A 26,107-nucleotide genomic window follows, 5' to 3' on the forward strand; every position below is an offset into this window, starting at 1 on the left:
CCAGATAATACTTGTTATGAGTTGACACTATACAAATTGATTGATTGATTGATTTGAAACTCGGGCTCTCATGGACGAAAACCAGATCTGAAGATCGTCTAACTCAGCCTTGACGTGCAGCTCCTCCTGGAGATGTGAAAGCCCAATTACAACAACATTGAAAAAAAGATTTATTAATAACATCTGTTTTTTTGAACATCTGATGTTTTTATATAAAAAATCATTTAGAATGAAAACATGTGCAAGTTTTCAAAGTGAATCCACTTTGCAAGTTTAAAAAAAAGAAGAGCCAGTTGACATTCAACAGGAGCATCATGGGAAAATAATGTCAACAACAATAACATGCAAACATCCAGAAAGCGTTCCTCAACACTGTTGGTGCCAATTTCCACATTCAGTCTGTGAGCGCCGTGCACTAAACAGACTGCTGATCATGTTCCATCACTTGATCAACATGAGGAGCTGAGAGGAGCCGAGAATATTGAGATTTTTAAACGCAATCTTAAAACTCATTTATTCAGTCTGGCTTTTATATAAATTCAAATCTTAACATGATTGTTTTGTCTTTTTTATCCTACTATTTTAAATATTCTTCTATGTATTAATTTTAATATCTTATTGCTTTTATGTGTCTTATTTTATTTTTTCATTTTTAGATATATTTGTTTTAATTCTTATTGGTGTGCATTAGTCTCTCAATGATTTTATAAACTACTTTTTCATCAATAATTTTTCTGCACTCTTGTAAAACACTTTGAACTGCAGTTTAATTTGTCTGAAAGGTGCTGTATAAATAAAGTTTGATTGGTTGATGACGTCAAACAGGCGCCGACAACAAATAATCCTCAAAGACAAAGCAACATATTGTTTACACGTTTTTCTCTTTATTCCGGCGTGATCTCGTGGTTCTGATGTGGCAGGGCGCACACAGTCCTAGAAAACATTGGCGCTGAAAGAACGTAGACTAGGTGGAAACTGGCGGTTAAAAAAAACATTGGTGAGTTAAAAGCACAACATGCTACTCAGTCACAACATCTCAGAGCTTCTTCTAAATGTCCTGCTCTCACTTTGCTCTCTGAATCATTCCTGACATCATTAAATAAAGAATTAATAAGATAAGAACAATAAGTGTTTATTATCAGTCTAACTGTGTGTTCAACGTGTTTCTACTGCTAGCTAAAATGCTACAATAGTGCCTCTTATTTCAGACTCTTATTATAATTATTCAGTTTTAAAGCTGCCATCTGAATCCACATTCGTGTGTGTGTGTGTGTGTGTGTGTGTGTGTGTGTGTACACTATGGACTGTATTGACGATATGACAGTTATGTCAAGCCCTCTGCTGACTGGTTGTAGTATAGGTCATAAGCTCCGCCCCCTCCATGCTAACAGATGGGTCAAATTTTTGAACAATAACAAAGAAATGTTTCTCTAACATGTTTTCTGTCGCTATGGTTACTGATCATGCTGATCAATGTCACTTCTCTGAGAACTTGAGTTTTGATTATAAAATTATGAAAAAGGGTGTGATGTCATGATTGACAGCTGTGTAGACGAATCAGGCCCCTGCATCATCAGAGTAGATCTGAAGACTTATCAGTGATTCAAATGTGAAAAAGTGATTCAACCATCACAAAGATGATCTCTGAACAGAAAAACCTGAAATGTTTAAAATACTTAAAGTTCAGGAGGAAGCAGCATTAAAGTGATCTGACAGGAAATAATCAGTCTTTCAAAACAAGACTCAGGATATGTGAGGTCACTTCCTCTCAGGTGTGTCTACAGGTGACATGCACCTGGAGGCAAAAGTCTACGACCTGATGTGACTCCATGAGCTCTGTCAGAATCCAGCTTACCTGAGAGTTCTCAGGGAAGTCTCACACATGTATTTAGTTAGTCTCAGGTGAGTCTCAGGTGTGTCTCAGGTTAGTCTCAGGTTAGTCTCAGGTGAGTCTTAGGTAAGTCTCAGGTAAGTCTCAGGTTAGTCTCAGGTGAGTCTTAGGTAAGTCTCAGGTTAGTCTCAGGTTAGTCTCAGGTGTGTCTCAGGTGTGTCTCAGGTGAGTCTCAGGTTGATCTCAGGTGAGTCTCAAGTGAGTCTCAGGTTGATCTCAGGTGAGTCTCAGGTTGATCTTAGGTGAGTCTCAGGTTGATCTCAGGTGAGTCTCAAGTGAGTCTCGGGTTGATCCCAGGTGAGTCTCAGGTTGATCTCAAGTGAGTCTCAGGTTGATCTCAGGTTGATCTCAGGTGAGTCTCAAGTGAGTCTCGGGTTGATCTCAGGTGAGTCTCAGGTTGATCTCAGGTTGATCTCAGGTGAGTCTCAAGTGAGTCTCAGGTTGATCTCAGGTTGATCTCAGGTGAGTCTCAGGTGAGTCTCAGGTGTGTGTTAGGTTAGCCTCACATTCAACTCAGATGAGTCTCTTCCCTCAGGTGTTCTCCCAGGTGTTCAGCAGGTGTTCAGCAGTGGGACATGCGTTTGCGGTGCTGCTCCACCAGCGGCACCAGGCAGCGCGGCGTGCCCGCCTGCAGCAAGAACAGATGCTCCAGCAGGTCAGTGGCACTGGAGCGCTGCTGCGTGTCACGAGTCAACATGCAGTCCACGAAGTCCTTCAGCACCGGAGACACCTGTTCAGGTGGAGAGTGACATCATCAACTTCTACCAGGTGTGTCTCAGGTGAGTCTCAGGTTAGTCTCAGGTTGATCTCAGGTGAGTCTCAGGTTGATCTCAGGTGAGTCTCAGGTTGGTCTCAGGTAAGTCTCAGGTGAGTCTCAGGTTGGTCTCAGGTGAGTCTCAGGTGAGTCTCAGGTAAGTCTCAGGTGAGTCTCAGGTTGAGCTCAGGTGAGTCTCAGGTTGGTCTCAGGTGAGTCTCAGGTAAGTCTCAGGTGAGTCTCAGGTTGATCTCAGGTGAGTCTCAGGTAAGTCTCAGGTTGGTCTCAGGTGAGTCTCAGGTGAGTCTCAGGTAAGTCTCAGGTGAGTCTCAGGTTGAGCTCAGGTGAGTCTCAGGTTGGTCTCAGGTGAGTCTCAGGTAAGTCTCAGGTGAGTCTCAGGTTGATCTCAGGTGAGTCTCAAGTGAGTCTCAGGTTGATCTCAGGTGAGTCTCAGGTTGATCTCAGGTGAGTCTCAAGTGAGTCTCGGGTTGATCCCAGGTGAGTCTCAGGTTGATCTCAGGTGAGTCTCAAGTGAGTCTCGGGTTGATCTCAGGTGAGTCTCAGGTTGATCTCAGGTTGATCTCAGGTGAGTCTCAAGTGAGTCTCAGGTTGATCTCAGGTTGATCTCAGGTGAGTCTCAGGTGAGTCTCAGGTAAGTCTCAGGTGAGTCTCAGGTGAGTCTCAGGTGTGTGTTAGGTTAGCCTCACATTCAACTCAGATGAGTCTCTTCCCTCAGGTGTTCTCCCAGGTGTTCAGCAGGTGTTCAGCAGTGGGACATGCGTTTGCGGTGCTGCTCCACCAGCGGCACCAGGCAGCGCGGCGTGCCCGCCTGCAGCAAGAACAGATGCTCCAGCAGGTCAGTGGCACTGGAGCGCTGCTGCGTGTCACGAGTCAACATGCAGTCCACGAAGTCCTTCAGCACCGGAGACACCTGTTCAGGTGGAGAGTGACATCATCAACTTCTACCAGGTGTGTCTCAGGTGAGTCTCAGGTTAGTCTCAGGTTGATCTCAGGTGAGTCTCAGGTTGATCTCAGGTGAGTCTCAGGTTGGTCTCAGGTAAGTCTCAGGTGAGTCTCAGGTTGGTCTCAGGTGAGTCTCAGGTGAGTCTCAGGTAAGTCTCAGGTGAGTCTCAGGTTGAGCTCAGGTGAGTCTCAGGTTGGTCTCAGGTGAGTCTCAGGTAAGTCTCAGGTGAGTCTCAGGTTGATCTCAGGTGAGTCTCAGGTAAGTCTCAGGTGAGTCTCAGGTGTGTCTCAGGTGAGTCTCAGGTGAGTCTCAGGTTAGTCTCAGGTTGATCTCAGGTGAGTCTCAGCTACGTTTCAGGTTGATCTCAGGTAAGTCTCAGGTGTGTCTCAGGTGTGTCTCAGGTGAGTCTCAGGTTGATCTCAGGTGAGTCTCAAGTGAGTCTCAGGTTGATCTCAGGTGAGTCTCAGGTTGATCTCAGGTGAGTCTCAAGTGAGTCTCGGGTTGATCCCAGGTGAGTCTCAGGTTGATCTCAGGTGAGTCTCAAGTGAGTCTCGGGTTGATCTCAGGTGAGTCTCAGGTTGATCTCAGGTTGATCTCAGGTGAGTCTCAAGTGAGTCTCAGGTTGATCTCAGGTTGATCTCAGGTGAGTCTCAGGTGAGTCTCAGGTAAGTCTCAGGTGAGTCTCAGGTGAGTCTCAGGTGTGTGTTAGGTTAGCCTCACATTCAACTCAGATGAGTCTCTTCCCTCAGGTGTTCTCCCAGGTGTTCAGCAGGTGTTCAGCAGTGGGACATGCGTTTGCGGTGCTGCTCCACCAGCGGCACCAGGCAGCGCGGCGTGCCCGCCTGCAGCAAGAACAGATGCTCCAGCAGGTCAGTGGCACTGGAGCGCTGCTGCGTGTCACGAGTCAACATGCAGTCCACGAAGTCCTTCAGCACCGGAGACACCTGTTCAGGTGGAGAGTGACATCATCAACTTCTACCAGGTAGCTCACACCTTCCTGTTAGCTGGTGTGTGTGTGTGTGTGTGTGTGTGTGTGTGTGTGTGTGTGTGTGTGTGTGTGTGTGTGTGTGTGTGTGTGTGTGTGTGTGCGCGCGCGCTCTGACCCGGTGGATGTTCTTCACACTCGGTGCTACCTCGTCTCTTAGCTTCTTCATGGCGTTGATGGGCGTGTCACTGAAATATGGCGGCTCTCCGTCCACCATCTCCACCACCATGATGCCCAGAGACCAGATGTCCACCTGAGGGGACAGGAAGCGGGACTCATGAGGACCAGACCTGTACAGAGCAACAGCTAACTAGGGGTGAAGCTCCCCCTCCTGACTGGCTGCAGTATAGGTCATAAGCTCCACCTCCTCCATGTTAACAGATGGGACAAACCCACATTATGTTCTTATCAGGCAGAGGTTTAGTTATTTGATGAGGGGAGTATAATGCAATGATTGACAGCTGTGTTGACCAATGAGGCTCTTGCTGAACTTTCCATAACTGTATAGACACAAGAATCTGTTCTGGACTGAACCCGACTGACTGACCTTTGACCTTAGCAGGAAGTTATATGTGGGTTTTGGTTAGAGGAAGGGGAGTGGAAGAGCTGCAATTCCATCAGCGAGCTCTTCTGAACATGTCAGCGACCCCTCGTGAGGATATTCAGACTTCACTTTACACAACTGAAGAAGACGGGGACACACTGTCCATATCATATACAGTCAATGTTTAAAATCATCACCAACTAAACCCAAACTATCTCAGAGACGTGTTGGAGGAAATGTGTGTAGCTGTGTAGTTATGCAGTTGTGTGTTGTTGTGTGTAGTTGTGTAGTTGTATGTTGTTGTGTTGTTGTGTAGCTCTGTAGTTATGTAGTTGTGTGTTGTTGTGTTGTTGTGTAGCTGTGTAGTTATGTAGTTGTGTGTAGCTGTGTAGTTGTGTGTAGTTGTGTGTTGTTGTGTAGTTATGTGTAGCTGTGTAGTTATGTAGTTGTGTGTTGTTGTGTTGTTGTGTAGCTGTGTCGTTATGTAGTTGTGTGTAGCTGTGTAGTTGTGTGTTGTTGTGTAGTTGTGTGTTGTTGTGTAGCTGTGTAGTTGTGTAGTACCTCTGTCCCGTACGGTCTCTTGGAGATCACCTCAGGAGCCATCCAGTACGGCGTCCCGACCAGAGACTTCCTCTTTGGGACGTCTTTACTGATCTGAGCGCAGAACCCAAAGTCTGACAGTTTGATCTGCAGAGACAAAAGAGGTCTGTTAGTGTGTGTGTGTGTGTGTGTGTGTGTGTGTGTGTGTGTGTGTGTGTGTGTGTGTGTGTGTGTGTGTGTGTGTGTGTGTGTGTGTGTGTGTGTGTGTGTGTGTGTGTGTGTGTGTGTGTGTGTGTGTGTGTGTGTGTGTGTGTGTGTGTTACCCTCCCGTCCAGTGTCAGCAGGATGGAGTCACTCTTGATGTCTCGGTGAATGACTCCTTCAGCGTGGAGGTAAGATAACGCCTGCAGGACGCCTTCACACACCGTCGCTGTCTGCTCTTCATTCAGCCTGAACACACACACACACACACTGTGACCCCACACACTCTATCAACACAAACAAACAGGTGTCTGTGGCGTTCCTGCTCACCTGGTTTCACTGACGATGTGCGTGAGAGCGCCGCCCTGCAGGTACTCCATTATTACCCAGAGCTCCTCCTCCACCAGAGCGCTGCGGAACATCTCCACCACGTTCTGATGCCTGTAGTCCCTCATGATCACCACCTGAGACACACAGAGACAGGTGAAGCTGCTGATGATGTCACAGAGACAGGTGAGGCTGCTGATGATGTCACAGAGACAGGTGAGGCTGCTGATGATGTCACAGTCTAACTTATCACACCTTTATAACACCATCACCATGACAACCACGTGGGCCAAGTCTGCTCTGATTGGTCTGCTGAGCCGCTCTGTCGTTATTGGTCAGTTGCTCAGCACGCTTCTCGGAAATGTCCTGCCTCTTTTACCATATTTGGAATGCAGCCACTTTGGCTCCGAGGGGAGCATAAACATTAGCACCTTAGCACTACTGTGCTACCGCAGGCTACGGCATGTCGTGGGCGTGCTACAGAAGTTAACGGGCGTGCAACATGAGCTGCTGGGCCACAACGAGCCAATGGGCTTAGATCAGTGATCTCACACTGACACATTTTTATCAAGAGGGGCTAGAACCGAGAATATGGGACCTTTAATGTTAGCACCTGTTAGCACCTGTTAGCACCTGTTAGCACCTGTTAGCAGTGAACTGTAGACTACGACAGTCACTAATTCCTCTTCATGATGGATTCTTCATTAAGAGTTGAAGAAATGATTCTGTTGTTTACCTCGTTGAAGAGCAGCTCTCGTCGCTGCTGCTTCCTCAGGTCCATCATCTTCACCGCCACCTGCCGCCCACTGTGTCTCTCCCGGGCGATGCACACCACCCCCGTGGACCCCTCCCCGATCTTCACAAAGTTCTCCAGAGCAGTCCTCGGGTCTCCTGGGTCCACCACCATCTGCAATGCCTCCTTAAACTGCTCGTGAGTCACCCTTCCACCGCCGTCAGGCGCCGTTTGCGGGGTGGAGGAGGGGCAGAGGCCGGAGGAGGACGGAGGGAGTCCTGGTGAGCCTGTGGGGGAGGGGCGGCGCTGAGAGGGGACGTCCTGGGTCAGGGGGGTCTGTGTCCTTGGAGAAGTGCCAATGTTGAAGCTGGAGGAGGGGCGGAGCAGGCGGCGAGGTAAACCCCGGCCGGTGACCAACGGGCTGCTGGTGCTGTTTGGCGGGGGCAGCAGGAGGGGGGGTGAGGAGGAGGGGAGCTGAGGGGGGGGGGGTCAGGAAATGATTAAATCACAGGTTCACTTCTTCAAGGTTTAATGTAAACATTTAACTTCAGTCTAAACCTGTTGACAGTACCACGTTCGACCAGCAGGGGGAGACAAATACATCTAAATTATTATTAATGTCTTTATTCTTATGAACTTATGACCTTTAACCCCATCCCGCCTCTGGGTCTCACCTTGAGGTCGTAGGTGGAGTGAGGCCTTCTGGGAGTTTCTCTGGAGGTGGACAGCAGGTCGGGCAGTTCAGCTGCTTTCTGTCTCAGGTGAGCTCTGCCGGCCTCCACAGTCCGCTTGCTGACCTGACAGGAAGTCGGCCTCTGCTTAAGCGATGCCCCTGCGCACAGACCACCCGTTGCACCTGTTGTCTGAGGTGTGGGGGGCGTGGCCTCAGTCCCCACCTCGCAGGTGGACTTGGCTCTCTGCAGGTACCCATTCAGTTTGGGGCTGCCGCTCTCGCTGCGGACCTGTCGTATCCTGTCCTGCCAGTAGGTGGAGCTCCTACTCGTCTTGGCACCATGTTTAACGAGCTCCTCGTACTGGTACGTCTCGTTCTCCACCAGTTCTCCCAGGCGCCCTAGAGAGCGCGCCCGTTTCCGAGCCGATGGGCTGCTCCGGCGAAGAGAGTTGGAGCTTGTGACGGAGAGACGGCTCATCTCAGAGATGACGTGGGAAATGTAGTCCTCATGACCGATGAAACTACCCCGAACTATCGTCTGTAGAGACATCGGTCAGAGATCAACGAGCTGTGATTGGTCAATCCAAGAATACATTTAAATAAAAACAGGGTGAGGTTAAGTTTATTTTATCTAAGATTTAAGAACTGCAAGAGACGCCACACAACATGTTTCCTTAATGTCGGATCATATAGTAAGCTCACTTTATCATTTCACTGATTGGACCTTTAAAGGGATACGTCACCCATTAGCATTTAGCTTAGCATCATTAGAAACCTGGTAGGATTTTTGAATGGTCGTGCATCCCGCCTTCATTTTCCCCTGAGATGTTAAATCTTTGTATTTCTAAGTCTGGAAATTCAAAGTCCAAAGTCCAGTGACGCAAAATGACGATTTTTGCGTCACTGGAATTTACAAGATCAATTCTGGAAGAAATCTCTGAATCAGTTGAGGAAACGGTCTGATGTGTTGAAGTAAATATGTCTGTAAATGTTTTTATTTCTATATTTCTACTGCTATACTGTATATTTTGAAGAAACTGTAACGATGGAATTTCCCTCTGGGATTAATAAAGTATTTCTGATTCTGAACTAGAGGACCTTAGTGGGAGTGGCCTGCGGTGCTGTGCATTCTGGGATTTGGTGTCTTTCATCCACATGAGCCAAAAAGACACTTTCTGTCTTTTCTCAGTCAAGAAGGCTCCAACTTCAAAATGTATTTCACATTTCTACATATATGACCCAAAGTCAACACAGATTCATGTTTCATGGTGAAGTTTCCCTTTAAGTGTTGAAATATTTGATGGATCATTTTTATCTAAATGTTAATATTTCATTTATAGACATTATTATTATAAAAATTTACTTTTTCTATCAGAATTTATTAAAAACGTTGTCATGTTTAGAGTCCAGCATTAAAACAGCAACTCCCGTTTCAGCTGAACTTCACACAAACATGTCATTTACAGAGAACCAGTGAACACATCGTTCAGGGATCAACAGGTCAGAGGTCAGCTCTGCTCTGATCAACATGTAGCTTTGAGTTCAACAGTGACATCTTTCCCACTTCAAAACTTTAATTAAGCGCCATGACTCCACCTCTAATGGTCAGTTTCTCCCCTTGTTCGCAGAGGGTTAATAAAACAAAGTCGTCCAGCGTTTCTTTGACCCGTTACATAGTTGTACTGTTGGACGATTTATTCTCCTGTTAAAGTTTAGGCTGAATCACTTTGTTTTCTATGGAGGCTGACAAGGACAAACATGTCACAAAGTCCCAAAATATCATCATCAAGAGAAACATGCTGCAAATGTAAACGATCTCTTTCTTATGTATTTTTAACACCACTCATTTAACCGCTTATAACAATTATTTATGACCTATTTATCATGCTTTTAATAGAGCCACTTGTATGTGTGTGTTTCTGCTGTTGTTTTTGTGTCTAGCTGTATGCGCACTGATGCTCTTTTACACAAATGAAGTTCCTAACGGATAAATAAAGTTATTTGAATTTGAATGTAGAAAGTCAGAATTCCAAAAACAGGCATGAACAACAAACTGCCAAAATACAAACAAATTAAATCAGAATCAAATAAACATGACTTTTATCAGGTCCTCATTTCATGCGATATCACTGTTTAAACGTAACTTTGTTAGCTTGTGCTAACATAAATCATTCATGCTAACGAAACTTTTCAAACCTCACTTTCATTCTGAGTTTGTTTTTAATGTTTTTGACATCAGGCCGGGTGCTCATGTGCTTTTCATCTGAAACAGATGATTTTATCACCTCCGTTAGCTTTAGCACCGCTAATAGCTTCTGATTGTACCTAACAGTTAGCTAACAGAGGCTACACAAGGCTAACAGAGTTAGCGTGTGGTCAGTTTTAATTTCTTTTTTACATTTCTTTATTTAAAAGGGACACACATGCAAATGTTCCAGATTTAGCCATGCAGGCTCATTTTCATCTGCAGTCCCTGGCAGGTTGATGACATTTAAGAAAACATTAAAAAGCAAACAGGAAAATGAAGCACAAAAACATAGAGACAAGAACACATAAACATAACAAATAAAACAACACATACACATGGAAGTAACTGATAAAGCAGCTCACAGACATAAAATACAAATGTGTAACATATAACACATTTAAATACATTTAAACACAGACAAAAGCACCATGCACACACAAGGAGCATATATAAACACAAACAAGGAGCATATATAAACACAAACAAGGAACATATATAAACACAAACAAGGAACATATATAAACACAGACAAGGAACATATATAAACACAGACAAGGAACATATATAAACAGACAAGGAGCATATATAAGCACAGACAAGGAATATATATAAGCACAGACAAGGAACATATATAAGCACAGACAAGGAACATATATAAACACAGACAAGGAGCATATATAAACACAGACAAGGAACATATATAAACAGACAAGGAGCATATATAAGCACAGACAAGGAATATATATAAGCACAGACAAGGAACATATATAAACACAGACAAGGAGCATATATAAGCACAGACAAGGAACATATATGAACACACACAAGGAACATATATAAACACAAACAAGGAACATATATAAACACAAACAAGGAACATATATAAACACAAACAAGGAACATATATAAACACAAACAAGGAACATATATAAACAGACAAGGAACATATATAAACACAAACAAGGAACATATATAAACAGACAAGGAGCATATATAAACACAAACAAGGAACATATATAAACAGACAAGGAGCATATATAAGCACAGACAAGGAACATATATAAGCACAGACAAGGAACATATATAAGCACAGACAAGGAACATATATAAACACAGACAAGGAGCATATATAAACACAGACAAGGAGCATATATAAGCACAGACAAGGAGCATATATAAACACAGACAAGGAGCATATATAAGCACAGACAAGGAGCATATATAAACACAGACAAGGAACATATATAAACACAGACAAGGAGCATATATAAACACAGACAAGGAGCATATATAAACACAGACAAGGAACATATATAAACAGACAAGGAGCATATATAAGCACAGACAAGGAATATATATAAGCACAGACAAGGAACATATATAAGCACAGACAAGGAACATATATAAACACAGACAAGGAGCATATATAAACACAGACAAGGAACATATATAAACAGACAAGGAGCATATATAAGCACAGACAAGGAATATATATAAGCACAGACAAGGAACATATATAAACACAGACAAGGAGCATATATAAACACAGACAAGGAACATATATAAACACAGACAAGGAACATATATAAGCACAGACAAGGAACATATATAAACACAGACAAGGAACATATATAAACACAGACAAGGAACATATATAAGCACAGACAAGGAACATATATAAGCACAGACAAGGAACATATATAAACACAGACAAGGAACATATATAAACACAGACAAGGAACATATGTAAAAACAGACAAGGAACATATATAAACAGACAAGGAACATATATAAACACAGACAAGGAACATATATAAACAGACAAGGAACATATATAAACACAGACAAGGAACATATATAAACACAGACAAGGAACATATGTAAACACAGACAAGGAACATATATTAACACAGACAAGGAACATATATAAACACAGACAAGGAACATATATTAACACAGACAAGGAACATATATTAACACAGACAAGGAACATATATAAACACAGACAAGGAACATATATAAACACAGACAAGGAACATATATTAACACAGACAAGGAACATATATTAACACAGACAAGGAACATATATAAACACAGACAAGGAACATATATAAACACAGACAAGGAACATATATAAACACAGACAAGGAACATATATTAACACAGACAAGGAACATATATAAACACAGACAAGGAACATATATTAACACAGACAAGGAACATATATAAACACAGACAAGGAACATATGTAAACACAGACAAGGAACATATATTAACACAGACAAGGAACATATATAAACACAGACAAGGAACATATATTAACACAGACAAGGAACATATATAAACAGACAAGGAACATATATAAACACAGACAAGGAACATATATAAACACAGACAAGGAACATATATTAACACAGACAAGGAACATATATTAACACAGACAAGGAACATATATTAACACAGACAAGGAACATATATAAACACAGACAAGGAACATATATTAGCACAGACAAGGAACATATATAAACACAGACAAGGAACATATATAAACACAGACAAGGAACATATATAAACACAGACAAGGAACATATATTAACACAGACAAGGAACATATATAAACACAGACAAGGAACATATATTAACACAGACAAGGAACATATATAAACAGACAAGGAACATATATAAACACAGACAAGGAACATATATAAACACAGACAAGGAACATATACAAACAGACAAGGAACATATATAAACAGACAAGGAACATATACAAACACAGACAAGGAACATATATAAACACAGACAAGGAACATATGTAAACACAGACAAGGAACATATATAAACAGACAAGGAACATATATAAACACAGACAAGGAACATATATAAACAGACAAGGAACATATATAAACACAGACAAGGAACATATATAAACACAGACAAGGAACATATGTAAACACAGACAAGGAACATATATTAACACAGACAAGGAACATATATAAACACAGACAAGGAACATATATTAACACAGACAAGGAACATATATTAACACAGACAAGGAACATATATTAACACAGACAAGGAACATATATAAACACAGACAAGGAACATATATAAACACAGACAAGGAACATATATTAACACAGACAAGGAACATATATTAACACAGACAAGGAACATATATAAACACAGACAAGGAACATATATAAACACAGACAAGGAACATATATAAACACAAACAAGGAACATATATAAACACAGACAAGGAACATATATTAACACAGACAAGGAACATATATAAACACAGACAAGGAACATATATTAACACAGACAAGGAACATATATAAACACAGACAAGGAACATATATAAACAGACAAGGAGCATATATAAACACAGACAAGGAACATATATAAACACAGACAAGGAACATATATAAACAGACAAGGAACATATATAAACAGAGACAAGGAACATATATAAACACAGACAAGGAGCATATATAAACACAGACAAGGAACATATATAAACAGACAAGGAGCATATATAAGCACAGACAAGGAATATATATAAGCACAGACAAGGAACATATATAAACACAGACAAGGAGCATATATAAACACAGACAAGGAACATATATAAACACAGACAAGGAACATATATAAGCACAGACAAGGAACATATATAAACACAGACAAGGAACATATATAAACACAGACAAGGAACATATATAAGCACAGACAAGGAACATATATAAGCACAGACAAGGAACATATATAAACACAGACAAGGAACATATATAAACACAGACAAGGAACATATGTAAACACAGACAAGGAACATATATAAACAGACAAGGAACATATATAAACACAGACAAGGAACATATATAAACAGACAAGGAACATATATAAACACAGACAAGGAACATATATAAACACAGACAAGGAACATATGTAAACACAGACAAGGAACATATATTAACACAGACAAGGAACATATATAAACACAGACAAGGAACATATATTAACACAGACAAGGAACATATATTAACACAGACAAGGAACATATATAAACACAGACAAGGAACATATATTAACACAGACAAGGAACATATATTAACACAGACAAGGAACATATATAAACACAGACAAGGAACATATATAAACACAGACAAGGAACATATATAAACACAGACAAGGAACATATATTAACACAGACAAGGAACATATATAAACACAGACAAGGAACATATATTAACACAGACAAGGAACATATATAAACACAGACAAGGAACATATGTAAACACAGACAAGGAACATATATTAACACAGACAAGGAACATATATAAACACAGACAAGGAACATATATTAACACAGACAAGGAACATATATAAACAGACAAGGAACATATATAAACACAGACAAGGAACATATATAAACACAGACAAGGAACATATATTAACACAGACAAGGAACATATATTAACACAGACAAGGAACATATATTAACACAGACAAGGAACATATATAAACACAGACAAGGAACATATATTAGCACAGACAAGGAACATATATAAACACAGACAAGGAACATATATAAACACAGACAAGGAACATATATAAACACAGACAAGGAACATATATTAACACAGACAAGGAACATATATAAACACAGACAAGGAACATATATTAACACAGACAAGGAACATATATAAACAGACAAGGAACATATATAAACACAGACAAGGAACATATATAAACACAGACAAGGAACATATACAAACAGACAAGGAACATATATAAACAGACAAGGAACATATACAAACACAGACAAGGAACATATATAAACACAGACAAGGAACATATGTAAACACAGACAAGGAACATATATAAACAGACAAGGAACATATATAAACACAGACAAGGAACATATATAAACAGACAAGGAACATATATAAACACAGACAAGGAACATATATAAACACAGACAAGGAACATATGTAAACACAGACAAGGAACATATATTAACACAGACAAGGAACATATATAAACACAGACAAGGAACATATATTAACACAGACAAGGAACATATATTAACACAGACAAGGAACATATATTAACACAGACAAGGAACATATATAAACACAGACAAGGAACATATATAAACACAGACAAGGAACATATATTAACACAGACAAGGAACATATATTAACACAGACAAGGAACATATATAAACACAGACAAGGAACATATATAAACACAGACAAGGAACATATATAAACACAAACAAGGAACATATATAAACACAGACAAGGAACATATATTAACACAGACAAGGAACATATATAAACACAGACAAGGAACATATATTAACACAGACAAGGAACATATATAAACACAGACAAGGAACATATATAAACAGACAAGGAGCATATATAAACACAGACAAGGAACATATATAAACACAGACAAGGAACATATATAAACAGACAAGGAACATATATAAACACAGACAAGGAACATATATAAACACAGACAAGGAACATATATAAACACAGACAAGGAACATATATAAACACAGACAAGGAACATATATAAACACAGACAAGGAACATATATAAACAGAGAAGGAACATATATAAACACAGACAAGGAACATATATAAACACAGACAAGGAACATATATAAACACAGACAAGGAACATATATTAACACAGACAAGGAACATATATAAACACAGACAAGGAACATATATAAACACAGACAAGGAACATATATTAACACAGACAAGGAACATATATAAACACAGACAAGGAACATATATTAACACAGACAAGGAACATATATAAACAGACAAGGAACATATATAAACACAGACAAGGAACATATATAAACACAGACAAGGAACATATATAAACACAGACAAGGAACATATATAAACACAGACAAGGAACATATATAAACACAGACAAGGAACATATATAAACAGAGAAGGAACATATATAAACACAGACAAGGAACATATATAAACACAGACAAGGAACATATATAAACACAGACAAGGAACATATATTAACACAGACAAGGAACATATATAAACACAGACAAGGAACATATATAAACAGACAAGGAGCATATATAAACACAGACAAGGAACATATATAAACACAGACAAGGAACATATATAAACAGACAAGGAACATATATAAACACAGACAAGGAACATATATAAACACAGACAAGGAACATATATTAACACAGACAAGGAACATATATTAACACAGACAAGGAACATATATTAACACAGACAAGGAACATATATAAACACAGACAAGGAACATATATTAACACAGACAAGGAACATATATAAACAGACAAGGAGCATATATAAACACAGACAAGGAACATATATAAACACAGACAAGGAACATATACAAACAGACAAGGAACATATATAAACAGACAAGGAACATATACAAACAGACAAGGAGCATATATAAACAGAGACTACAAGTAAAGACAAAGTACATTCATCCAGATTATGGCAGCTGATTTTTTAATAGCCATTGTTTTATAGATTTAGAAAAGGATTTCAGAGATGTGATGTTCCTTAGTTCTGTGGGTATAGTATTCCAAGTATGTGCTGCTCGATAAGAAAAGACTGACTGCCCAAAACTACTTTTTTTACATGGAATTTTACAATCCCCTCTTGCAGATGCTCTGGTAGATGTGTTTAGATTTCGTTTAATGAATTCATTGAATGGAAGGGGAGCCATATGATGAAACATTTTGAATACAAGTAAAATGTCGGCTAATTTAATCATGTTATCCCAGTTTAATAAATTATATTTAGTTCTGATTTCACGATGATGACATGAGTTTGACTTTTTATCCACCGTTTAGAAGGTCTGTTTATAAAGATTTCGTCTCACCTTTCTTAGCTCGACCTCGGTGACCCTCGAGGGGTCCACCAGGGGGCGTGGCCTCCTCAGCGTGTCAATGACGCTCTGCCACTGTGGTGGCAGACCCACGTAGCGTCCGGTGGCTGCATCGTACGACGTGTGGACTCTGTGCTGAAAATCCTGCGGCGCAGAGATCTGCGGCCTACGCTTCTTTTTCCTGCGATGGAACATCGCCACGGCAACGCAGCGACGACCGCCGGGCGATGATGAGACCTGAGGGAGGCAACAAGGAGCAGCATGCTCAACGCCAAAACAACAACAAATTGGACGAGGGCATGATGGACACATTCATACACACACTGTTCACAAACACACACACACTCTCGGGGCGCGCTGGTGGCACAATGGTTAGGGCGCACGTCCCATGTATTGAGACTCTCGTCTCGAGCGGTAGGCCCGGGTTCACTTCCACCCGTGGCCCCTTTCTGCATGTCGTTCCCCGCTCTCTCTCCCTGGTTTCTGACTCTATCCACTGTCCTCTCTCTCTCTCTGGTTTCAGACTCTATCCACTGTCCTCTCTCTCTCTCTGGTTTCAGACTCTATCCACTGTCCTCTCTCTCTCTCTGGTTTCTGACTCTATCCACTGTCCTCTCTCTCTCTCTGGTTTCTGACTCTATCCACTGTCCTCTCTCTCTCTGGTTTCTGACTCTATCCACTGTCCTCTCTCTCTCTCTGGTTTCTGACTCTATCCACTGTCCTCTCTCTCTGGTTTCAGACTCTATCCACTGTCCTCTCTCTCTCTCTGGTTTCAGACTCTATCCACTGTCCTCTCTCTCTCTGGTTTCTGACTCTATCCACTGTCCTCTCTCTCTCTCTGGTTTCAGACTCTATCCACTGTCCTCTCTCTCTCTGGTTTCTGACTCTATCCACTGTCCTCTCTCTCTGGTTTCAGACTCTATCCACTGTCCTCTCTCTCTCTCTGGTTTCTGACTCTATCCACTGTCCTCTCTCTCTCTGGTTTCTGACTCTATCCACTGTCCTCTCTCTCTCTCTGGTTTCTGACTCTATCCACTGTCCTCTCTCTCTCTGGTTTCTGACTCTATCCACTGTCCTCTCTCTCTGGTTTCAGACTCTATCCACTGTCCTCTCTCTCTGGTTTCAGACTCTATCCACTGTCCTCTCTCTCTCTCTGGTTTCAGACTCTATCCACTGTCCTCTCTCTCTCTGGTTTCTGACTCTATCCACTGTCCTCTCTCTCTCTCTGGTTTCTGACTCTATCCACTGTCCTCTCTCTCTCTGGTTTCTGACTCTATCCACTGTCCTCTCTCTCTCTCTGGTTTCTGACTCTATCCACTGTCCTCTCTCTCTCTCTCTGGTTTCTGACTCTATCCACTGTCCTCTCTCTCTGGTTTCAGACTCTATCCACTGTCCTCTCTCTCTCTCTGGTTTCAGACTCTATCCACTGTCCTCTCTCTCTCTGGTTTCTGACTCTATCCACTGTCCTCTCTCTCCCTGGTTTCAGACTCTATCCACTGTCCTCTCTCTCTCTGGTTTCAGACTCTATCCACTGTCCTCTCTCTCTCTGGTTTCAGACTCTATCCACTGTCCTCTCTCTCTCTCTGGTTTCAGACTCTATCCACTGTCCTCTCTCTCTCTGGTTTCAGACTCTATCCACTGTCCTCTCTCTCTCTCTGGTTTCTGACTCTATCCACTGTCCTCTCTCTCTCTGGTTTCTGACTCTATCCACTGTCCTCTCTCTCTCTCTGGTTTCTGACTCTATCCACTGTCCCCTCTCTCTCTCTGGTTTCTGACTCTATCCACTGTCCTCTCTCTCTCTCTGGTTTCTGACTCTATCCACTGTCCTCTCTCTCTCTGGTTTCAGACTCTATCCACTGTCCTCTCTCTCTCTCTGGTTTCTGACTCTATCCACTGTCCTCTCTCTCTCTCTGGTTTCAGACTCTATCCACTGTCCTCTCTCTCTCTCTGGTTTCTGACTCTATCCACTGTCCTCTCTCTCTCTCTCTGGTTTCTGACTCTATCCACTGTCCTCTCTCTCTCTCTCTGGTTTCTGACTCTATCCACTGTCCTCTCTCTCTCTGGTTTCTGACTCTATCCACTGTCCTCTCTCTCTCTCTGGTTTCAGACTCTATCCACTGTCCTCTCTCTCTCTGGTTTCTGACTCTATCCACTGTCCTCTCTCTCTCTGGTTTCAGACTCTATCCACTGTCCTCTCTCTCTGGTTTCAGACTCTATCCACTGTCCTCTCTCTCTCTCTGGTTTCAGACTCTATCCACTGTCCTCTCTCTCTCTGGTTTCTGACTCTATCCACTGTCCTCTCTCTCTCTGGTTTCTGACTCTATCCACTGTCCTCTCTCTCTCTGGTTTCTGACTCTATCCACTGTCCTCTCTCTCTGGTTTCAGACTCTATCCACTGTCCTCTCTCTCTCTCTGGTTTCTGACTCTATCCACTGTCCTCTCTCTCTCTGGTTTCTGACTCTATCCACTGTCCTCTCTCTCTCTCTGGTATCTGACTCTATCCACTGTCCTCTCTCTCTCTGGTTTCAGACTCTATCCACTGTCCTCTCTCCCTGGTTTCTGACTCTATCCACTGTCCTCTCTCTCTCTGGTTTCAGACTCTATCCACTGTCCTCTCTCTCTCCCTGGTTTCAGACTCTATCCACTGTCCTCTCTCTCTCTCTGGTTTCAGACTCTATCCACTGTCCTCTCTCTCTCCCTGGTTTCAGACTCTATCCACTGTCCTCTCTCTCCCTGGTTTCAGACTCTATCCACTGTCCTCTCTCTCTCTGGTTTCTGACTTTATCCACTGTCCTCTCTCTCTCTCCCTGGTTTCTGACTCTATCCACTGTCCTCTCTCTCTCTGGTTTCTGACTCTATCCACTGTCCTCTCTCTCTCTGGTTTCTGACTCTATCCACTGTCCTCTCTCTCTCTGGTTTCAGACTCTATCCACTGTCCTCTCTCTCTCTCTGGTTTCTGACTCTATCCACTGTCCTCTCTCTCTCTGGTTTCAGACTCTATCCACTGTCCTCTCTCTCTCCCTGGTTTCAGACTCTATCCACTGTCCTCTCTCTCTCTGGTTTCAGACTCTATCCACTGTCCTCTCTCTCTCTCTCTGGTTTCTGACTCTATCCACTGTCCTCTCTCTCCCTGGTTTCAGACTCTATCCACTGTCCTCTCTCTCTCTGGTTTCTGACTCTATCCACTGTCCTCTCTCTCTCTGGTTTCAGACTCTATCCACTGTCCTCTCTCTCTCCCTGGTTTCAGACTCTATCCACTGTCCTCTCTCTCTCTGGTTTCAGACTCTATCCACTGTCCTCTCTCTCTCTGGTTTCTGACTCTATCCACTGTCCTCTCTCTCCCTGGTTTCAGACTCTATCCACTGTCCTCTCTCTCTCTGGTTTCTGACTCTATCCACTGTCCTCTCTCTCTCTGGTTTCAGACTCTATCCACTGTCCTCTCTCTCTCTCTGGTTTCAGACTCTATCCACTGTCCTCTCTCTCTCCCTGGTTTCAGACTCTATCCACTGTCCTCTCTCTCTCTGGTTTCTGACTCTATCCACTGTCCTCTCTCTCTCTGGTTTCAGACTCTATCCACTGTCCTCTCTCTCTCTGGTTTCTGACTCTATCCACTGTCCTCTCTCTCTCTGGTTTCTGACTTTATCCACTGTCCTCTCTCTCTCTGGTTTCAGACTCTATCCACTGTCCTCTCTCTCTCTGGTTTCAGACTCTATCCACTGTCCTCTCTCTCTCTCTGGTTTCAGACTCTATCCACTGTCCTCTCTCTCTGGTTTCTGACTCTATCCACTGTCCTCTCTCTCTCTGGTTTCTGACTCTATCCACTGTCCTCTCTCTCTGGTTTCTGACTCTATCCACTGTCCTCTCTCTCTCTGGTTTCAGACTCTATCCACTGTCCTCTCTCTCTCTGGTTTCAGACTCTATCCACTGTCCTCTCTCTCTCTGGTTTCAGACTCTATCCACTGTCCTCTCTCTCTGGTTTCAGACTCTATCCACTGTCCTCTCTCTCTCTGGTTTCTGACTCTATCCACTGTCCTCTCTCTCTCTGGTTTCAGACTCTATCCACTGTCCTCTCTCTCTCTCTGGTTTCTGACTCTATCCACTGTCCTCTCTCTCTCTGGTTTCTGACTCTATCCACTGTCCTCTCTCTCTCTGGTTTCAGACTCTATCCACTGTCCTCTCTCTCTCCCTGGTTTCAGACTCTATCCACTGTCCTCTCTCTCTCCCTGGTTTCAGACTCTATCCACTGTCCTCTCTCTCTCTGGTTTCAGACTCTATCCACTGTCCTCTCTCTCTCTCTGGTTTCTGACTCTATCCACTGTCCTCTCTCTCTCTGGTTTCAGACTCTATCCACTGTCCTCTCTCTCTCTGGTTTCTGACTCTATCCACTGTCCTCTCTCTCTCTGGTTTCAGACTCTATCCACTGTCCTCTCTCTCTCCCTGGTTTCAGACTCTATCCACTGTCCTCTCTCTCTCTGGTTTCAGACTCTATCCACTGTCCTCTCTCTCTCTGGTTTCTGACTCTATCCACTGTCCTCTCTCTCCCTGGTTTCAGACTCTATCCACTGTCCTCTCTCTCTCTGGTTTCTGACTCTATCCACTGTCCTCTCTCTCTCTGGTTTCAGACTCTATCCACTGTCCTCTCTCTCTCTCTGGTTTCAGACTCTATCCACTGTCCTCTCTCTCTCCTGGTTTCAGACTCTATCCACTGTCCTCTCTCTCTCTGGTTTCTGACTCTATCCACTGTCCTCTCTCTCTCTGGTTTCAGACTCTATCCACTGTCCTCTCTCTCTCTGGTTTCTGACTCTATCCACTGTCCTCTCTCTCTCTGGTTTCTGACTTTATCCACTGTCCTCTCTCTCTCTGGTTTCAGACTCTATCCACTGTCCTCTCTCTCTCTGGTTTCAGACTCTATCCACTGTCCTCTCTCTCTCTCTGGTTTCAGACTCTATCCACTGTCCTCTCTCTCTGGTTTCTGACTCTATCCACTGTCCTCTCTCTCTCTCTGGTTTCTGACTCTATCCACTGTCCTCTCTCTCTCTGGTTTCTGACTCTATCCACTGTCCTCTCTCTCTCTGGTTTCAGACTCTATCCACTGTCCTCTCTCTCTCCCTGGTTTCAGACTCTATCCACTGTCCTCTCTCTCCCTGGTTTCAGACTCTATCCACTGTCCTCTCTCTCTCTCTCTGGTTTCTGACTCTATCCACTGTCCTCTCTCTCTCCCTGGTTTCAGACTCTATCCACTGTCCTCTCTCTCTCTGGTTTCTGACTCTATCCACTGTCCTCTCTCTCTGGTTTCTGACTCTATCCACTGTCCTCTCTCTCTCTCTGGTTTCAGACTCTATCCACTGTCCTCTCTCTCTCTCTGGTTTCAGACTCTATCCACTGTCCTCTCTCTCTCTGGTTTCTGACTCTATCCACTGTCCTCTCTCTCTGGTTTCTGACTCTATCCACTGTCCTCTCTCTCTCTCTGGTTTCTGACTCTATCCACTGTCCTCTCTCTCTCCCTGGTTTCAGACTCTATCCACTGTCCTCTCTCTCTCTGGTTTCAGACTCTATCCACTGTCCTCTCTCTCTCTGGTTTCAGACTCTATCCACTGTCCTCTCTCTCTCTCTGGTTTCAGACTCTATCCACTGTCCTCTCTCTCCCTGGTTTCAGACTCTATCCACTGTCCTCTCTCTCTCTGGTTTCTGACTCTATCCACTGTCCTCTCTCTCTCTGGTTTCAGACTCTATCCACTGTCCTCTCTCTCTCTCTGGTTTCAGACTCTATCCACTGTCCTCTCTCTCTCCCTGGTTTCAGACTCTATCCACTGTCCTCTCTCTCTCTGGTTTCTGACTCTATCCACTGTCCTCTCTCTCTCTGGTTTCAGACTCTATCCACTGTCCTCTCTCTCTCTGGTTTCAGACTCTATCCACTGTCCTCTCTCTCTCTCTGGTTTCAGACTCTATCCACTGTCCTCTCTCTCTCTGGTTTCAGACTCTATCCACTGTCCTCTCTCTCTGGTTTCTGACTCTATCCACTGTCCTCTCTCTCTCTGGTTTCTGACTCTATCCACTGTCCTCTCTCTCTCTCTCTGGTTTCTGACTCTATCCACTGTCCTCTCTCTCTCTGGTTTCTGACTCTATCCACTGTCCTCTCTCTCTCTTGTTTCTGACTCTATCCACTGTCCTCTCTCTCTCTCTGGTTTCTGACTCTATCCACTGTCCTCTCTCTCTCTGGTTTCAGACTCTATCCACTGTCCTCTCTCTCTGGTTTCAGACTCTATCCACTGTCCTCTCTCTCTCTCTGGTTTCAGACTCTATCCACTGTCCTCTCTCTCTCTGGTTTCTGACTCTATCCACTGTCCTCTCTCTCTCTGGTTTCTGACTCTATCCACTGTCCTCTCTCTCTCTGGTTTCTGACTCTATCCACTGTCCTCTCTCTCTGGTTTCAGACTCTATCCACTGTCCTCTCTCTCTCTCTGGTTTCTGACTCTATCCACTGTCCCCTCTCTCTCTGGTTTCTGACTCTATCCACTGTCCTCTCTCTCTCTCTGGTATCTGACTCTATCCACTGTCCTCTCTCTCTCTGGTTTCAGACTCTATCCACTGTCCTCTCTCCCTGGTTTCTGACTCTATCCACTGTCCTCTCTCTCTCTGGTTTCAGACTCTATCCACTGTCCTCTCTCTCTCCCTGGTTTCAGACTCTATCCACTGTCCTCTCTCTCTCTCTGGTTTCAGACTCTATCCACTGTCCTCTCTCTCTCCCTGGTTTCAGACTCTATCCACTGTCCTCTCTCTCCCTGGTTTCAGACTCTATCCACTGTCCTCTCTCTCTCTGGTTTCAGACTCTATCCACTGTCCTCTCTCTCTCTCCCTGGTTTCTGACTCTATCCACTGTCCTCTCTCTCTCTGGTTTCAGACTCTATCCACTGTCCTCTCTCTCTCTGGTTTCAGACTCTATCCACTGTCCTCTCTCTCTCTCTGGTTTCAGACTCTATCCACTGTCCTCTCTCTCTCTGGTTTCAGACTCTATCCACTGTCCTCTCTCTCTGGTTTCTGACTCTATCCACTGTCCTCTCTCTCTCTGGTTTCTGACTCTATCCACTGTCCTCTCTCTCTCTCTCTGGTTTCTGACTCTATCCACTGTCCTCTCTCTCTCTGGTTTCTGACTCTATCCACTGTCCTCTCTCTCTCTGGTTTCTGACTCTATCCACTGTCCTCTCTCTCTCTCTGGTTTCTGACTCTATCCACTGTCCTCTCTCTCTCTGGTTTCAGACTCTATCCACTGTCCTCTCTCTCTGGTTTCAGACTCTATCCACTGTCCTCTCTCTCTCTCTGGTTTCAGACTCTATCCACTGTCCTCTCTCTCTCTGGTTTCTGACTCTATCCACTGTCCTCTCTCTCTCTGGTTTCAGACTCTATCCACTGTCCTCTCTCTCTCTGGTTTCTGACTCTATCCACTGTCCTCTCTCTCTGGTTTCAGACTCTATCCACTGTCCTCTCTCTCTCTCTGGTTTCTGACTCTATCCACTGTCCTCTCTCTCTCTGGTTTCTGACTCTATCCACTGTCCTCTCTCTCTCTCTGGTATCTGACTCTATCCACTGTCCTCTCTCTCTCTGGTTTCAGACTCTATCCACTGTCCTCTCTCCCTGGTTTCTGACTCTATCCACTGTCCTCTCTCTCTCTGGTTTTCAGACTCTATCCACTGTCCTCTCTCTCTCCCTGGTTTCAGACTCTATCCACTGTCCTCTCTCTCTCTCTGGTTTCAGACTCTATCCACTGTCCTCTCTCTCTCCCTGGTTTCAGACTCTATCCACTGTCCTCTCTCTCCCTGGTTTCAGACTCTATCCACTGTCCTCTCTCTCTCTGGTTTCTGACTCTATCCACTGTCCTCTCTCTCTCTCCCTGGTTTCTGACTCTATCCACTGTCCTCTCTCTCTCTGGTTTCTGACTCTATCCACTGTCCTCTCTCTCTCTGGTTTCTGACTCTATCCACTGTCCTCTCTCTCTCTGGTTTCAGACTCTATCCACTGTCCTCTCTCTCTCTCTGGTTTCTGACTCTATCCACTGTCCTCTCTCTCTCTGGTTTCAGACTCTATCCACTGTCCTCTCTCTCTCCCTGGTTTCAGACTCTATCCACTGTCCTCTCTCTCTCTGGTTTCAGACTCTATCCACTGTCCTCTCTCTCTCTCTCTGGTTTCTGACTCTATCCACTGTCCTCTCTCTCCCTGGTTTCAGACTCTTTCCACTGTCCTCTCTCTCTCTGGTTTCTGACTCTATCCACTGTCCTCTCTCTCTCTGGTTTCAGACTCTATCCACTGTCCTCTCTCTCTCCCTGGTTTCAGACTCTATCCACTGTCCTCTCTCTCTCTGGTTTCAGGACTCTATCCACTGTCCTCTCTCTCTCTGGTTTCTGACTCTATCCACTGTCCTCTCTCTCCCTGGTTTCAGACTCTATCCACTGTCCTCTCTCTCTCTGGTTTCTGACTCTATCCACTGTCCTCTCTCTCTCTGGTTTCAGACTCTATCCACTGTCCTCTCTCTCTCTTTGGTTTCAGACTCTATCCACTGTCCTCTCTCTCTCCCTGGTTTCAGACTCTATCCACTGTCCTCTCTCTCTCTGGTTTCTGACTCTATCCACTGTCCTCTCTCTCTCTGGTTTCAGACTCTATCCACTGTCCTCTCTCTCTCTGGTTTCTGACTCTATCCACTGTCCTCTCTCTCTCTGGTTTCTGACTTTATCCACTGTCCTCTCTCTCTCTGGTTTCAGACTCTATCCACTGTCCTCTCTCTCTCTGGTTTCAGACTCTATCCACTGTCCTCTCTCTCTCTCTGGTTTCAGACTCTATCCACTGTCCTCTCTCTCTCTGGTTTCAGACTCTATCCACTGTCCTCTCTCTCTGGTTTCTGACTCTATCCACTGTCCTCTCTCTGTCTGGTTTCTGACTCTATCCACTGTCCTCTCTCTCTGGTTTCTGACTCTATCCACTGTCCTCTCTCTCTCTGGTTTCAGACTCTATCCACTGTCCTCTCTCTCTCTCTGGTTTCAGACTCTATCCACTGTCCTCTCTCTCTCTGGTTTCAGACTCTATCCACTGTCCTCTCTCTCTGGTTTCAGACTCTATCCACTGTCCTCTCTCTCTGGTTTCTGACTCTATCCACTGTCCTCTCTCTCTCTGGTTTCAGACTCTATCCACTTGTCCTCTCTCTCTCTCTGGTTTCTGACTCTATCCACTGTCCTCTCTCTCTCTGGTTCTGACTCTATCCACTGTCCTCTCTCTCTCTGGTTTCAGACTCTATCCACTGTCCTCTCTCTCTCCCTGGTTTCA

At 43.6% G+C, this 26,107-nt stretch overlaps 1 protein-coding gene across 1 annotated transcript; it reads right to left on the bottom strand.

Annotated features, from left to right (window-relative positions):
• Positions 1 to 157: 157 nt before the first annotated feature.
• Positions 158 to 17,476, bottom strand: LOC110003032 (serine/threonine-protein kinase PAK 6-like). Its single transcript, XM_020658726.3, has 8 exons — positions 16,790 to 17,476; positions 7,614 to 8,150; positions 6,943 to 7,413; positions 6,210 to 6,343; positions 6,002 to 6,128; positions 5,700 to 5,825; positions 4,713 to 4,847; positions 158 to 4,553 (listed from the first exon to the last, which is right to left on the bottom strand). Exons 1-8 carry the CDS (start codon positions 17,105 to 17,107, stop codon positions 4,386 to 4,388), a joined length of 2,016 nt encoding a protein of 671 aa, XP_020514382.2. The 5' UTR covers positions 17,108 to 17,476; the 3' UTR covers positions 158 to 4,385.
• Positions 17,477 to 26,107: the final 8,631 nt, after the last annotated feature.

The sequence above is a fragment of the Labrus bergylta genome, chromosome 15 (assembly GCF_963930695.1).
Source record: "Labrus bergylta chromosome 15, fLabBer1.1, whole genome shotgun sequence".
In the NCBI taxonomy this organism is placed as follows: domain Eukaryota; kingdom Metazoa; phylum Chordata; class Actinopteri; order Labriformes; family Labridae; genus Labrus; species Labrus bergylta.